The sequence below is a fragment of the Oncorhynchus mykiss genome, chromosome 21, assembly GCF_057628025.1.
Source record: "Oncorhynchus mykiss isolate SJ-2025 chromosome 21, ASM5762802v1, whole genome shotgun sequence".
Classification (NCBI taxonomy): Eukaryota; Metazoa; Chordata; class Actinopteri; order Salmoniformes; family Salmonidae; genus Oncorhynchus; species Oncorhynchus mykiss.
Genome location: NC_143042.1, coordinates 33,728,646 through 33,746,388, shown reverse-complemented (window position 1 = coordinate 33,746,388; position 17,743 = coordinate 33,728,646). Strand labels below are relative to the sequence as shown.

The window sequence follows — 17,743 nt, the reverse complement described above, 5'->3', positions numbered from 1 at the left end:
TGTGAGTCGTCAGGCTACCCCAATAGTTCCCTGTGAATATCCGACAGCTGACTTCTGTCTACTAGCTAGGTCATATAGACAGTTAGGAAGAAGCTGAGAGGGAAAATATATGATAAAAGGCCTATTCCACAACAATAACTAAATTCAAAAAACATATTGTTGATGACATATCATTAGGCCTAGTTCCCTTTGTCTGAATGTCAACCAGCTGACTCGTCGATAGCTAGGCCACAGACAGCTGACTGCTAGGACACAGAAAGCCTGAGGACACAGTCACACACCCAGTCATATGGTTCAGCACCCTGTAACCATTACAGCCAGCAGACACACAGAGAGCACCACTCACTGTCTAGACACAGAGGAACTCATTCATAAAAATGGTCAAATGGGGGCAGTGGAGGATCTTGAAACATATTTCGGTCTTCGGCGAGGCAATGCCATGTGAGAGGAGACCAGATTCACGGTAGCTAGCCTTCTGGATATCGTCCGAAGGGCAGACAACTGGGAGGACTAGCCAGGATCCAATCATGGCAGGAATGGTGTTAGAAACAAGAGAAGAAGGAGAAACTGAGCTCCCATGTATGCCATTGGTAATAACATTGGAATAAAAATGAACCACCAGGAAAATACCCTTCAAAACTGGAATAGTCCATCCATCCTAACAATGACTTCTTCAAATGAAGAGGTGAACAGATCATGGAGCCACAACATGTTAGATCATCATCACCAACATCATCATCTACAGGACCTTGCTGTATCGCCTGCACTGTGAGTAAAACCATTATTTTATCTTCATTTCTTTGCCAGCAGTATCATCAAGAAAACTCCTCTTGATACAGTTCTGTTCTCAAAAGGTGGCACAATAACAACATTTTTTTTAAATGTAAATCAAATCAAATGTAGATAGCCAATTACTAGTCATAGGCAAAAATAGCTGACTGTTGCTGTTTGTTCAATCAAATAAATGTAGCTATAGCCTAAAGACAAGCCTAGTCTTAGGCAGAATATCAGATAGACTCACCAAGCTGCCCCGGCCAATACCCAGGCCCATCGCCGGGACGGCCACAGAATGCCGCCTGCGCATTCCAGCCATATTGACTTGTCTTATTTATCACCAAAAACAATTGTATAAAACAAGGAGTGAAAGCTTCTCTCTCTCTCTCCTCTTAACTTATCTATATATGTCCTTGCAAGAGGAGACAGGAGAGGGGTTCAAAAGAGGAGGGCCTAACCGGATGCTATAGAGTGGTGAGGAGGAGGAGTCTACCGTGTCCGGAAGAGACTTCACCATTCATTTTCTGGATTCAGGGTTCAGTCAAACAATGTTTAAATCTTTCCTTTAGCATTAGCAGTTAAAAATGATTTTGGGACTGTAAATCGATTGGCTCTCTTTAAATAGATATCATCTGATGTAGCCTATTGTTTCAGTCTCTGAATTGTTTCATCGAACTTTCGTTGCCAGCTCCTGATATTAGGGGCTAAAAAAACAACAATCGGTCTCCTGAATTAACCTAGTGTGCATGTGCGTCCAGCTAAATGCTGTCCCAAGCTTGTTTTTCCCAGTTTTCCCTTGCTAAACTATTCCAGTTATCACCATTGACCAACTTCATAAATACTAGACCCTCAACTTCAAAACTCCTTTGCTAGTTATACAATAATTTCACTAAGAAATCCGTTGGAAAGAAACATACATTATTTATTGTTTGTAGAATAGTCATGACTGGTTCAAACCATCAGACAACACTGGCAAAGGATATCATTTCTACTTAACGCAGATCTATGTTCAATTTTGAGATCCACTGGCGTGATTGGATTTATTTAACCTTTATTTAACTAGGCAAGTCAGTTAAAAACAAAATCTTATTTACAATGACGACCTACCCCGGACAAACCCTAACGATGGTTGGGCCAATTCTGCGCCGCCCTTTGGGACTCCCAATCACAGCCAGTTGTGTTGCAGCCTGGACTCAAACCACGGTCTGTGGTGATGCCTCAAGCACTGAGATGCAGTGCCTTAGACCACTGCACCACTCGGGAGCCCCCAAGGGTTAACTGGACGTTTCTGACTGGTCTTGGAACTGTGACAACTGGCAGCCACTCCCTGCTTGGCTCAATGGGATATGTAGTGATTTTCTTCCAACAGACAGAACACAGTCTGGTACCTTTAACGTTTTATAAACTGACTATCATTATTCTTGATTAAATCAGACTTTATTCATATAATGGGTAATCCAAGAACGTCACAAGCTAATTGACAGGAGAAAACTAGAGAAAATAGCAACTCTACAGAACGCAAAAGGTGTACAATGAATGGCTAAATTACTTCCGGACACAAAGAGTCTGCAAAGCTCCTCCTCACCATTATTGTTAGTGCTTCGGCATTCAACAAACGTCACAATTCTTTGAAGTGAACCGGTGTAATTCTGCCCAATCCCAGTAAGTAAACAATAACATGGTAGTCTCCCTGTAGTAGACTGATAAGGATCTCTGTAGCTACTAAAAAAAAAGAACATCACTCAGTCAGTGTGAAAGAATGCGTTCCTGATTATGCTCATTATCACCAATGGAAATGCTCATCCTCGAGCATCCTCTATTTCAGAGGTTATTAGTATCATCCTGCCCTGTAAGGTCAGGTGAAAGTATCTTTGTAATTTAAATGAACAATTTTGATTTTTAAAAAGTTAGCTGTCACCTTAAAAGTAACAATCGAAATGTAATTGCTAGTTGCGAGACCAAGCTAGGTGAAAGAGTCATCAAGCACAAACATTATGACAGTTGGCAAGCGAAGATAGCTAATTAGCCAGCTAGGTTCAGTGGTTCAAGTTAAGGGAACGTCAGTTAGCTAACTGGTGAGAGGGACATAACCGGGGTATGCGCGACTAGCAAGATAGTTGGGGTGTGTTTCGCGGAGGACGAGGCAGTTAACGTTACACCAAAGATTATGGTAACGTTTGCTAACATGCTAGCTAACGTTAGTCAGTCAAAATATGATTGTAAAGTTAGCTCGAGCAAACACATCAGCTAACGTTAGCTAGTTAGTCTGTCAGTACTGTTAGCTACCCTGACTACTCTACTAAATATCTCTTCATAGCTTCAGTTTTCCAACAAAGAGTAGCACTAACGTTAGTGATTTATCAACTAAATTCATTTGCTGCTAGCTACAGTAGCTAAATCAACAACAAATGCAGTTTCATTACCTATCTAGTGAACGTTAGCTAAATGCTAACGTTAAATGGTAGTCTAAACGTCAATCATCTTGAGAAGATAGTAAGCTACTAAGCTACTTACTTGCAAATAGACAAAGTTATGTTCGTTGAAAAAAATCAACTGATTTCCCAACGAACTTGTTGATATAACACTAGAAAAATATCTACAGGTAGGGTTAGTTAGCTAAATACAATGTCCACCTAGCTAACGTTACACCAATTTGCAGTGTTCGTTGCACATTTTTGTCAGAATAAAAGTCGTCTACTTCCGCTTCTTTGGAATTCAGTATAAAAGTCCGTCTGACAAAAGTGACATTTGAAATGTGTTCATTAGAATTTTATTACAGTAGTTTCAATAACAAGTCCCAATACATAACACATTTCAAAACATCTGAGCCCTATACTACGAATCAGGTTTAAGTCAGCAAGGTCAAATGAGTTCAACTCCACGAAAGTGTCTCACCTTTTAGCTAGATACATTTCTATGGCAATGAATCGTTCAGAACTAACCTGCTCTGGGGCAGGTTAACTCAGGACTAACTCCACAACCCAGCTAACAACAAATGTTCCCATAACTTTTGGGGCAGTGGGTAGCCTAGTGGTTAGAGCATTGGACTAGTAACCGAAAGCTTGCGAGATTGAATCTCCAAGCTGACAAGGTTCTGCCCCTGAACGAAGCTTACATTCTTGTTAATCTAACTGCACTGTCCAATTTACAGTAGCTATTACACTGAAATAATACCATGCTATTGTTTGAGGAGAGTGCACAATTTTGAACATGAAAAGTTATTAATAAACAAATTAGGCACATTTGGTTAGTCTTGATACAACATTTTGAACAGCAATACAATGCTTCATTGGATCAGTCTTAAACTTTGCACACACCTTGACGCTATCTAGTGGCCGACATCTAAATGGCACCTGGGCTGGAATAATACTTTATGGCCTGTCTCTTGCATTTCAAAGATGATGGTACAAAAAAATACAAAATAACGTTTTTTTTTATTTTTTTATTATCTTTTACCAGATCTATTGTGTAATAATCTACTACATTCCTTTCACATTTCCATAAACTTCAAAGTGTTTCCTTTCACAGGGCCTATCCTTGCTTCAGGGCCTGAGCTACAGGCAGTTAGATTTGGGTATGTCATTTTAGGCGATTTTTTAAAAAAAAGGGGCTAATCCTTAAGAGGTTTTAATGTTTGAGACATGTTAAATGAGAACTTTGCAAGAACATTCATGTCCATTCATGTCCAGTTTTCTGTGGGTTAGGAGAATAGTCCATCAACGTCCCAGCCAAACATACACAAAACATGGATGCCTTGTTCTCAGAACATAAGATATTAATGTTCTAGACGCATTTTATAGGAATGTTTCAAAAAACATTTGTGTCCCAGAAAAAACTAAGCTATATGGAATTATTTTAAGAATGTCATATCGAGCATCATTTTGCTATTTGATTATGAATTTTCAGACCCCTTAGAGCTTCAGAAAATGTATTTACATTTTTGTACAATCTGGGCATTACATACTAAAGGGCACTCTTCGGCATTTCCTGTATGATCGATGAGGATCTCCATGTTGGAAATGTACGATTCCTTACTAGACGTACGCATGTGTTATTAAATTAGGCCGACTGCCTCAGTTTGTCCCCCAGGGCCCGGTCTTCCGGGAAGTCATTGAATAAAGTCTCTTAGACATTTGGTTTCCGCATTATAAAATGTTAAATTTTGGGACATTTTTTACCAGATAATTCAACCAAATTGTGACTGGCTGCTTATGGCAAATGGACAAAACATCACCAAATGGACATGGCCGTTTCTCGTAAACGGAAAAGACTTGGAAGATGGTTAAGGCGAATCCGTTAAGGCGGGTTTCGGAGCTTTATGTGATTTCTGTGATTTTCTGTGAGGGCTTACAGACGCACAGAGCCTGCAATAGTTACCTGCGTTCGAACCATCAAAGAAACGTCAGACCGGGCCTCCCAGGTGGCGCAGTGGTCTAGGACACTGCATCGCAGCGCTAGCTGTGCCACCAGAGACTCTGGGTTCGTGCCCAGGCTCTGTCGCAGCCAGCCACAACTGGGAGGTCTGTGGGGCAACGCACAATTGGCCTAGCGTCATCAGGGTTAGGGAGGGTTTGGCCGGTAGGGATATCCTTGTCTCATCGCGCACCAGTGACTCCTGTGGCGGGCCGGGCACAGTGCGCGCTAAACAAGATCGCCAGGTGCACAGTGTTTCCTCCGACACATTGGTGCGGCTGGCTTCCGGGTTGGATGCGCGCTGTGTTAAGAAGCAGTGTGGCTTGGTTGGGTTGTGTTTCGGAGGATGCATGACTTTCGACCTTCGTCTCTCCCGAGCCCGTACGGGAGTTGTAGTGATGAGACAAGATAGTAACTACTAATAATTGGATACTACGAAATTGGGGAGAAAAAGGGGGTAAAATTCAAATAAAATAAATCAATTTCAAAAAAGAATGTTGCTCTAGAAGGTTCTCAGGCCAAGAAACAGCCTCGTCCATTTGCAATAACTTCAATTCATTTTATACGTTGCGAAAGTTCTTGTCTAAAGTTCTTGTCTGATAGCTCTTCCAGGGACCCCGTAGCAATGCCCGGAAAAAGTTAATTTTCAGCACTAATTAAGGTCACTGCTTGGTCACCGAATTACCTATCAAGCCGGGATTCGGGGTCGACTCAGCTAGGCCTAGACATAATGTCAGAACTGGACCCGCAGCTAGAACATAACTACGTGTTTTACGTTTTTTTGAATGGTATTGACAGAAGGCGCTGTGAATTTTGGGCCGGCTCTGAAATATGTGATAATTGGCTTCTAACGAGTTGGACAAAGTGGGTTTGGTGTCTGTACGTCAACTCATCAAAAAAAGAAACATCCTCTCACTGTCAACTGCATTTATTTTCAGCAAACTTAACATGTGTAAATATTTGTATGAACATAACAAGATTCAACAACTGAGACATAAACTGAACAAATTCCACAGACATGTGACTAACAGAAATGGAATAATGTGTCCCTGAACAAAAGTAACAGTCAGTATCTGGTGTGGCCACCAGCTGCATTAAGTACTGCAGTGCATTTCCTCCTCATGGATTGCACCAGATTTGCCAGTTTATGCTGTGAGATGTTAACCCACTCTTCCACCAAGGCACCTGCAAGTTACCGAACATTTCTGGGGGGAATGGCACTAGCCGGCACCCTCCAATCCCAGATGTGTTCAATGGGATTGAGATCCGGGCTCTTCGCTGGCCATGGCAGAACACTGACATTCCTGTCTTGCAGGAAATCACGCACAGAACGAGCAGTATGGCTGGTGGCTTTGTCATGCTGGAGGGTCATGTCAGGGTGAGCCTGCAGGAAGGGCACCACATGAGGGAGTCTTCCATGTAATGCACAGCATTGAGATTGCATGCAATGACAACAAGCTCAGTCCGATGATGCTGTGACACACCGCCCCAGACCACAACGGACCCTCCACCTCTAAATCGATCCCACTCCAGAGTACAGGCCTCGGTGTAACGGTGTAACGCTCATTCCTTCAACGATAAACGCGAATCCGACCATCACCCCTGGTGAGACAAAACCGCGACTCATCAGTGAAGAACACTTTTTGGTCCAGCGATGGGTTGGGTGGGTTTGTGCCCATAGGCGACGTTGTTACCGGTGATGTCTGGTGAGGACCTGCCTTACAACAGGCCTACAAGCCCTCAGTCCAGCCTCTCACAGCCTATTGCGGACAGTCTGAGCAATGATGAAGAGATTATGTGTTCCTGGTGTAACTCGTGCAGTTGTTGTTGCCATCCTGTACCTGTCCCGCAGATGTGATGTTCAGATGTACCGATCCTGTGCAGGTGTTGTTACACGTGGTCTGTCAATGCGAGGACGATCAGCTGTCCGTCCCATCTCCCTGTAGCCCTGTCTTAGGCGTCTCACAGTACGGACATTGCAATTTATTGCCCTGGCCACACCTGCAGTCCTCATGCCTCCTTGCAGCATGCCTTAGGCACGTTTACACAGATGAGCAGGGACCCTGGGCATCTTTCTTTTGGTGTTTTTCAGAGTCAGTAGAAAGGCCTCTTTAGTGTCCTAACTTTTCATAACTGTGACCTTAATTGCCTACCGTCTGTAAGCTGTTAGTGTCTTAATGACCGTTCCACAGGTGTGTGTTCATTAATTGTTTATGGTTCATTGAACAACCATGGGAAACAGTGTTTAAACCTTTTACAATGAAGATCTGTGAAGGTATTTGGATTTTTACAAATTAACTTTGAAAGACAGGGTCCTGAAAAAGGGATGTTTTCTTTGCTGAGTTTATAAATTTGGTGTCATTATGATATCTCATTGACTGATGGCTAACTTGATGGCAGTATAATATATTGGCATGGTACATTTGGACAGTGTACATTTCCAATGTATTTAATGAGGGATTTACCATCACCAAATGGACAGGCTGAAATCAACACCAACGAGCAGGACATTGCACCAATTGCAGCAATGTCACATTGCATCTCATTGCACCAACGAGCAATGGAGAGGAACCACTTTAACTGCTCGTCCATCCCGAGTTCAGCGAGCCAGTCAATTGGGCATTTCTGCACTATATTAGACCATGTCCAATTTGTGATGGTAAATGCCCATTGTAAGACATTGCAAATGGACAGTTTACATTTGTCCATTTCCAATGTATTTAATGAGGGATTTTCCATCACCAAATGGACAGGCTGAAATCAACACCAACGAGCGATGGAGCGGAACCACAATCACTGCTCGGCCATCTCGAATCCAACGAGCCAGTCAATTGGGCATTAGAGCATGTCCAATTCATGATGGTAAATGCCCATTGTAATACATTGCAAATGGACAGCTGTGCACCTGGTAATTGAACGGGTTACCAGGAGCGATTTTTAATATGGCTCTAAATGACTTCAGGGGGGTGCTAGGGGTCCATGGCCGGGTAGGGCGCACCCCCCACCCGGGTCCTGCCAATTGGGGACACCCCTGGTCATTTTGGATGTTTTTCCATTTCTCTCATTGCACCACCAAGCGATGGAGAGGAACCAGTATCACTATTCGTCCATCCTGAGTTCAACAAGCCAGTCAATTGGGCATTTCTACAGTATATTAGAGCATGTCCAATTCAGGATGGTAAATGCCCATTGTAAGACATTGCAAATTGACAGTGGACAATTGTACATAAAGTGTCTGTCCTATATCTGAGAGCGATAAGAAAGATCAGGAAATATATATATATATTTTTTTTTACATGTATTTGTACTGCTTATTTCTGGCACTAAACAGTCTCAATATATAGTGTACTACCATTTATTTTCATACTGATACCAGGGGACTTTCAGACTAATCTGTGTGAGCCTGTGTGAGTCCTAGAGCAAAACAACCAACATGTACGTGTTGGTAAGAGTCTCTCCTCTTTTATGGATAGCCATGTGCGCGCTCCAACACTCAGACATAATTTACTAACAAAGCATGTGTTTAGTGAGTCCATCAGATCAGGCAGTAGGGATGACCAGGGATGTTCTCTTAATAAGTGTGTGATTTTGGCTGTTTTCTTGTCCTACTAAGCATACAAAATGTAACTTTTGGGTGTCAGGGAAAAGTTATGGAGTAAAAAGTATCATTTTCTTTAGGAATGTAGTGAAGTTAAAGTATGTTGTCACAAAATAGTAAAGTACAGATACTGACAAAAACTACTTAAGTAGTACTTTCAAGTATTTTTAATGAAGTACTTTACACCCCTGTCTAAGGGAGTATTTATATGCCAACTCAACCCTTCTGTCTCTCACTTGCTGTTTTGCAGCAACAGTCTTCAAATGACCTTCCACCTCCCAACCACCACCAACCTTCCACCTCCCCAACACCACCAACTAAAGGACCATCTTCAGATCCCTGTTCTCCCAGCGGGGGAGTGTTTCGATGCCAGCTGCCCAGCAGAGTGCAACATGTCATCAGCATCTGGCTCTGAGGAGCATTCCTCTGAGACAAGGCCTACCCCAAACTATTCAATTAAATTCCATGTTGCATTCTGTCTTTGTTGTCATTCAGTTAAGCCTGTACTCGATTTAACTATGTACTGTATGTTTGGTGGGACATTGATGGAATATTCTCCTAACCCTCAGAAAACTGGACACATTAATGTTCTTGCAAGGTCCCATTAAATGCGTCTAGTACATTAACATTATTTTTTTCTGAGAACATTGTAAACAGGTTCTATATAAGTTCTGTTTGACATTAAGGGAATGTTCTAACTTTAACACCAAACCATGCTAAAAAAGGTTCTCACTAACATAGATAGAATGTTCCCCTAACTAACGGAAAACTGGACACTCAAACATTAGAGGAACATTACGGGTAAGATTACAAAAATGTTCTCTCTCCCTAGAATTGCTAGCTGGGAAGTTGAGGACCAATGAAATCAGATACCCAACCTCTCACAAGGATTGTGTCACCATCACCTTTATTTGAGGAAGACTACTGATTCAATATTTCATTCATCAAATGTTTTTTGTGTGTTTTATGTCAAAGGGATACTTCAGGATATTGGCAATCAAATCCTTTATCTACTTCCCCAGAGTCAGATGAACTCATGGATACCATTCTTATGTCTCTGCATCCAGTATGAAGAAAGTTATAACACAATGACTGGAAGTCTATGGTATCAACTAGCATGCTAGCAGTTACCATAGACTTCCAATCATTGCACAATGACATTGTGCAGAGACATAAAAATGGTATCCACAAGTTCATCTGACTCTGGGGAAGTACATAAAGGGCTTCATTGCCAAAATCCTGAAGTATCCCTTTAAAATACCTATCACATTACACATTTAGTAATGTCAGCATTTGCTTTCCAAATTGTACATTTTTAATTCGATTGTATTTTGAAATTTGCAAAAGGCAAACTTGACAGCCGCAACCAACCATAGACACATAGGCCTAATCCATCAATTGCAGTTTGCAATCAAGTCAAGACTGGCAGCCATTCTTCAGTCAAATTGCCAGGGTTAGGGGTTCCAAACCCCTTCTATGGATTATATGTATTATGGCCACGACGCAACAAGAGTGAAAGGAGTGGCAAAAAGTGGTCAAAGCACATCAAAGACTGCATTAACAATTGCAGAGGCGTCATCCCCATTGGGGGCACAGGGGCACGTGCCCCCTCAGATTTATTCTGTTAAAAATATTTAATAAATATTCAGCATATTTTTGGTTGATGTCTCTCTGTAATACTACTAGCCACCTAGACATTTTATGAAGTTAGCCATTTCAGCCTATCAATCAAGTTAGAGTAGCTACATTGTCAAACTATTTTAGCTGGCATGCCTATGGCAAGGTTGGTAGACTAGAAAAGCAAGCAATAACCAGATGTACTGAATAAGACTCACATTCCTTTCAATCTTTTACACTGTTTTTAGCAGCTATGCAGAGAAGCATATTTAGTTTCTTTAAAAAAAAAAAATTAAAATATTTAAAAAAAAGATAAAAAATGATCCAACCCCCCAGCCATCCTCACATACTTTGTGCCCCCCCCCCTCACTTTTGGAGTGAATGACACCCCAGACAAACTCAAATAAAGATGGCACTTCTAAAAGCCTATTTCACACCAGCCTGCTGAATTTGCAAAATAACCTTTCTTTCATTTTGATTACGGTACAAATTAAAATGTGGCACTGACTCGCACATGGGTTGATGTTTCAGCATTGTCTCAATGAAGAACTTAGCGTTCAACTAGCCATATGCGACATGCACATACAGTTACAAGCCTGCTAGAGCCGCAGACAGACGAGCAATATCCACCATTGCCGTACGGAAGATGCCTGGAATGTGAAGCTAGCTAGCTTTATAAAAGCCTGAGTAGATCTAGCTTGCTTTGTAGAATACCACTATGGACATGATATCACATAATGTAAACATAAAAAACAAGTAGACCTACATTCTAATCCCACACACCTGCTGGATGGATAACTATGTGCACGTGATAAATCCACGGTGGACTACCAGAGACGGAAGAGGAAGTGAGACATCTCACTTGCTCCTTTTTTTCTGGTTCATAATGGTCAAATAATAATAATCACAGTAGTAATAATCACAGTAGTTGTAGCAACTTTTTATAAATTTCTTTCAAAACAAGTTTGTCTACTTTAGAAGGTTGGCATTAATTAATTAAAACCCAATTTCAGAAACAAAACTGATTCAAATATTTGTAGTGGTTTGCCGCACATATGATCAATAGATTCTAATAGTAAATGTCTATAAAAAAAATGGGATTGACTTTTGCCCATTCTGATTAAATTGCATATGTTGACTAACGGGTCACCATTAATTACTCAGATGCAAAAGATATTCAGAGCATTTTATTAAATTAATTGGTAGGCTATCTCAGATTGGCACCCGGCACAGACCCGGCCACTCCTCAGACCCTTTCCTCTCTAGGTTTCTTCCTAGGTACCTGACTTTCTAGGGGGGTTTTCCAAGCCACCATGCTTCTACATCTGCATTGCTTGCTCTTTGGGGTTTTAAGCTGGGTTAATGTATAAGCACTTTGTGACAACTGCTAATGTAAAAAGCACTTTATAAATACATTTGCTTGATGGATTGCATTTGACTGTTGACTGTTAAAAGGTGATGAACCTTGAATGTTAGCGTGACTGTAATTTGTAAAGGTCTGACAGGCTTTTTGGAGTTAGAGGTGACTAGCATATTTAAATGGCATCCAGTATACTATTACACTTTCATAGGGCTTCAACCTCAGGATAACACTCTGGAGATAACATTAGATACCATTTATTGAATGAAATCAAATTGACAAATAGAAATTCAATTGGAGCTCTCGTATATCCTCCCAACTCACTTGGCATGAGAGGACTTTAACTTTAACATGCATTCCAGTCCAATAATTATCTAACCATCTGGTTCTGGAGAGATTCCAGTCAGGAAGGAGCAGAGCGCAGCAGCACAGAACTATGTGAGAAATGTGTGGGAGAAAAAAGAGAAGGACTGAGTGTCGGTAGCTCAGCTGTAGTGCAACTTGACCCTATGCAGTGTAGCCCAATCCTTCCATCTGAAGTACTAACTGAAGCGTTCCACTGAAGAAATTCAATGTTGAGCTCTCAGCTCTCTATAAGAAATAGAGAGACAGAAACTGCGAGAAATAGCCTACAATGTCGCACACAGTGACAGAGAGTAATGTTTTGCTAAGTGTTTTTTTTCTCTCACTCAAAGACAGTTGTAGCATATGCCTACCGATGATGAAAACCAAAGTAGACCTAGATGGAATAAATCACCTATAATAAATCCTTCACCACATTTACATGCACACCAATATTCCGCTATTAATCGGGATACTCATGTATTCTGTTTTTAAGTTGACGCATAATCATCACATCCCGTTTACAATAACCCGAATAAGCTCCTATCCCAGTTTTGAGAAACTCAAATAAGATGCTGATCTTAGACTGGATACTGTGGCATGTCAACATCTTATCCCATTTACTGTTGTTTTTTCACGCAGACTTTGCAGTCTCAGTTTTGCATAATAAGCCTATCACCTTTAAAGTTCAGATGGGGAACAGTAAAAGCTGGCAGCCTTTTGGGGGCCCTAAGTGAGATTTGGTTGAGGGCCCCCCCTCTTGGCGACGGAGAGATAAATGTATGTTGTAAAGTTCATTTCTTGCTATTCTAAACATTTTGCCATGGGTGGAGAGAGAATCTAGCAATTTTATAGCACAATTTCATACAATTCTACTAATTTTACCATGTGGGAGAGAGCCATTTTTGCCATTTTAAAGATAATTTCATGCAATTCTACCAATTTTGCCATGGGGTGGAGAGACATTTTAGCAGTTTTAAAGCTAATTTCCTGCCGTTCTAGATAACTGGCTAGCCTAACTTACCAATCTAAAAATGTAGTCAGTGACTGACAAAACAAAGAGAAAAACTGCTGATGCACAACCAGATGTCAAACTTGCACCTGTATTCTTCTATCTATTCTAACTCTCAACAGTAAAAACAAATGTCTGGGTTGGGGGGCCCCTAGCGGCTGGGGGACCACATATCCCTGATTGCTTATCCCTGATAGTTGGAATAGTAACTGAAGCCTATTATAATATTAAAGATGCAGTCCAGGATCTTAAGCACAAGAAATTCAAATTCAGATTGAATTCGTAGCATTTCTTACAAATTGCCCCCCCCCCCCCAAAAAAAAATAAAAAAATAAATACTATCAGAAACATGTTGGGATAGCTTTCACAGTTTTTTATTTCCTTAAAACTGGTCAACAAACGGATGTCATTTGAAAATCTCCCTGATCCCAAAATGTATTGATGTCAACTATATTGTTGATGATGCATTCATTCTATCAATTTCTTACATTATTCTGGTGAGCAAGGCTATATTTAGTATTCTAGAGCATCAAGGAATGACAGAAGAGAAGCTGCATGTATCTAATTATAGACAAATTTACTAACAAATTTCCTACCAAATGTTGGTAATTATATGCAGAAAAATCTCTTTTTTTTAAGTGTTTTCTTTTACCCTATTTAAATTGCTTTTAATATAAAATCAAATTATGAATATTCCATAGTAATTTAAAGCGGGTAGATCAGCTTTAATATTGCTGATAGATTGATAGAAGCCACCAATGTAATTGTTTGCACAATTTCCAATCCCTCATGTTTGTTGCGGTATATACTGTATATGTTCCTTCTATATTATTTTCCCCTAACCCTACCACCACTCCAGTAATTGGAGTAAACTAATGGACAAAAATACTTAGGCTTCTACTTTCAGTTTATACATACATACTATATACATTTGACAGTATATTTTACATTAGTTATATTTTCTATTGTCTTAGTTTCTACAGATTGTAAATTTTTTAAAATTGCTAAGAGTATTATTTTATTATTGAGCGATTGACTATGATATTTCAAATCTCCCAGAAGTGCAATTTGCAGAGTTAGCTTCGAGTAAATACTTGAAAATTCTTCAGCCATTCCTGAACCTGTGAACAAAAACAAGCTACATATACTGTAGGCATGTATCGGCTGTTGGTGGAAGAAGGTGAGGACCAAGGTGCAGGGTGGTATGTGTTCATGATTTTTATTAACTCAACACTGAAATACAAAATAATGTGAATATATATATATATATATATATATATATATTTTTTAAACAGTCCTGTAAGGTGCAGAAAACACTAAACAGAAAATAACTACCCACAAGACACAGGTGGGATTAGGTTACCTAAGTATGGTTCTCAATCAGAGACAACGATAGACAGCTGCCTCTGATTGAGAACCACACCCGGCCAAAAACACAGAAATAGAAAACATAGCACACAAAAACATAGAATGCCCACCCCAACTCACGCCCCCAAAATAGAGACATTAAAAAGGATCTCTAAGGTCAGGGCGTGACAAGGCAGTACCAAAACAAGTTATCTATTGATTCTGTATGTTCGCAGCAAAATCTGCAGAGATGGGATGGTTGTATCCCTCATATATACAATACCAGTCAAGAGTTTGGACACACCTACTCATTCAAGGGTTTTTCTTTAATTTTACTAGTTTCTACATTGTAGAATAATAGAGAAGACATCAAAATTATGAAATCATACATATGGAATCATATAGTAAGCAAAACAGTTTTAAACAAATCAAAACATATTTTATATTTTACATTCTTCAAAAAGCCACCCTTTGTTTGATGACAGCTTTGCACACTCTTGGCATTCTCTCAACCAGCTACACTTGGAATGCTTTTCCAACAGTCTTCAAGGAGTTCCAACATAAACTGAGCACTTGTTGGCTGCTTTTCCTTCACCCTGCGGTCCAACTCATCCCAAACCATCTCAATTGGGTTGTGGTCAGGTTATTGTGGATGCCAGGTCATCTGATGCAGCACCATCACTCTCCTTCTTGAGCAGATAGCCCTTATACAGCCTAGATGTGTGCTGGGTCATTGTCCTGTTGAAAAACGAATGATAGTCCCACTAAGTATAAACTAGATAGGATGGCGTATCGCTGCAGAATGCTTTGGTAGCCATGCTGGTTAAATGTGCCCTAAATTCTAAATAAATCACCGACAATGTCACCAGTAAAGCACCCCCACACCCCACACCAGCTCGGGGTCGCCACCAATGGAACCCGGGGGTGCGTAGCTAACTCGTCGAGCTTCCATGCCCTAGCTGGCTCGAGAGGTTTCCTTGCTTCGTTTGGTTCGGATGGTGCCCATCCCACGTCGTGCCTCAGCCGGATTGTCAGTTCTTATTCGCCCAGCCCTGCATCACGCACTCCTTCCATCCATTACGCACACCTGCCTTCCCTCGTCACGCGCATCAGCGATATTGGACTCACCTGGACTCACTCATCACTTGTTATTACATCCCCTATATTTGTCAGTTCCCCAGCTCTGTTCCCCCCTCCTGTCTCAGCCTCCAGTATTTATGCTGCAGTAGTTTATGTGTCGGGGGGCTAGGGTCAGTTTGTTATATCTGGAGTACTTCTCCTGTCCTATTCGGTGTCCTGTGTGAATCTAAGTGTGCGTTCTCTAATTCTCTCCTTCTCTCTTTCTCTCTCTCGGAGGACCTGAGCCCTAGGACCATGCCCCAGGACTACCTGACATGATGACTCCTTGCTGTCCCCAGTCCACCTGGCTGTGCTGCTGCTCCAGTTTCAACTGTTCTGCCTTATTATTATTCAACCATGCTGATCATTTATGAACATTTGAACATCTTGGCCATGTTCTGTTATAATCTCCACCCGGCACAGCCAGAAGAGAACTGGCCATCCCACATATGCTCTCTCTAATTCTCTCTTTCTTTCTCTCTCTCGGAGGACCTGAGCCCTAGGACCATGCCCCAGGAATACCTGACATGATGACTCCTTGCTGTCCCCAGTCCACCTGACTGTGTTGCTGCTCCAGTTTCAACTATTCTGCCTTATTATTATTCGACCATGCTGGTCATTTATGAACATTTGGACATCTTGACCATGTTTTGTTATAATCTCCACCCGGCACAGCCAGAAGAGGACTGGCCACCCCACATAGCCTGGTTCCTCTCTAGGTTTCTTCCTAGGTTTTGGCCTTTCTAGGGAGTTTTTCCTAGCCACCGTGCTTCTTCACCTGCATTGCTTGCTGTTTGGGGTTTTAGGCTGGGTTTCTGTACAGCACTTTGAGATATCAGCTGATGTACGAAGGGCTATATAAAATGAATTTGAAATTTGATTCTGCATTGATTGTCTTTTGTTTGTGTTACCTGTTTGCTGACGCTGTTCCTTTCTCGTTCCATGTCCCTTATTTATTAAATGTTTTACTCCCCGTACCTGCTTCGTCTCTCCAGCGTCATTCCATGTGACATGATTAGGATGAATAACATCTGACATTACCTTTTTAATTCTATACACTATGACATTTGCTAGAATTTTGGCATCACAACACTGGAGTGTAAGCGGCGTCCAATTTTTTAGGTGGACTGGATCTTTATAGTTACCACCTGGGTCCTGTTTCAGCAATAGTGAAATCGGACCTTCTTGCTGAGTATCTGATATTCTACCATTTTTATAGAAGTAGTTAAAACATGCTAATAATGGTCCTTTGAGTACATCAAACAATATTTGAAATACCTCAACTGGTATGCCATCAAGCCCTGGCGTTTTTCCGGACTTGAAGGCTTTAATTGCATCTAGAAGTTCCTCCTCTGTAGGTCTTTCTGTACAGCTGTTACACTATTAATAAATAAATAAAATCCGTCAATTAACTTCAAAAGACTGAAATTAAAACATATGCTTAAAATACTTTGCCTCCTTTTTCAAAATATTGTTTGTTGAATCCTGGATGACTGTCATTTGTACATTATTTTTAGTAGCATTTCTATGTTGACGATAAAACAATTACTTGGTGTATTTTTACTCATATCCCATACAGTTCGCTTTATTTTTAATATTATATTACGCTTGATCTTTCTTGAATAAGTTCCTCCATTTTGTCACGCCCTGACCTAAGTTATCTTTGTTTTCTTTATTATTTTGGTTTGGTCAGGGTGTGACAAGGGTGGTATGTGTGTTTTTGTTATGTCTAGGGTTTTTTGTATATCTATGGGGTTTTGTTATGTCTCGGTAAATGTAGGTCTATGGTGGCCTGAATTGGTTCCCAATCAGAGACAGCTGTTTATCGTTGTGCAGTTTTGTTACACAAGTTTTAAGGGAGTGTGCAAATGGCATGCTGACTGCAGGAATATCCACCAGAGCTGTTCTCAGAGAATGTACTGTTCATTTCTCTACAATAAGTTGTTTTAGAGAATTTGGCAGTACGTACTACCTGCCTCACAACCCCAGACCACGTGTAACCACGCTAGCCCACGACATCCACATGCGGCTTCTTCATCTGCAGAATCGTCTGAGACCAGCCACCTGGACAGCTGTTGAAACTGTGGGTTTGCACAACCAAAGGATTTCTGCACAAACTGTCAGAAACCATCTCATGGAAGCTCATCTGCTTGCCCGTCAT

The 17,743-nt window shown here is 41.0% G+C and overlaps 1 protein-coding gene and 1 long non-coding RNA gene across 16 annotated transcripts in view; one reads left to right on the top strand and one right to left on the bottom strand.

The window, feature by feature from the left end:
* The window catches only part of LOC110500384 (dynactin subunit 1), a 28,239-nt gene extending 24,733 nt beyond the window's left edge, over nt 1-3,506 (bottom strand). For 8 of the 15 annotated variants that reach the window (XM_090214457.1, XM_090214458.1, XM_021577725.3 and 5 more), the window contains exon 1: nt 3,289-3,506. Coding sequence is in view for 7 of the 15 variants with exons in the window: in XM_090214459.1 (XP_090070585.1) it covers nt 1,022-1,093 (72 nt within the window). In the remaining 8 variants the exon portion in view is untranslated. Of the gene's footprint in view, nt 1-1,021; nt 2,927-3,288 lie in introns of those variants that run through there. The other 7 variants (XM_090214459.1, XM_090214449.1, XM_090214450.1 and 4 more) reach the window with 1 other exon arrangement.
* On the top strand, nt 284-10,438 carry LOC149973068 (uncharacterized). The gene is made up of 2 exons (XR_016490284.1): nt 284-768; nt 9,036-10,438. It is a non-coding gene; the product is annotated as an uncharacterized LOC149973068 (long non-coding RNA).
* The last annotated feature ends 7,305 nt before the right edge of the window (nt 10,439-17,743 follow it).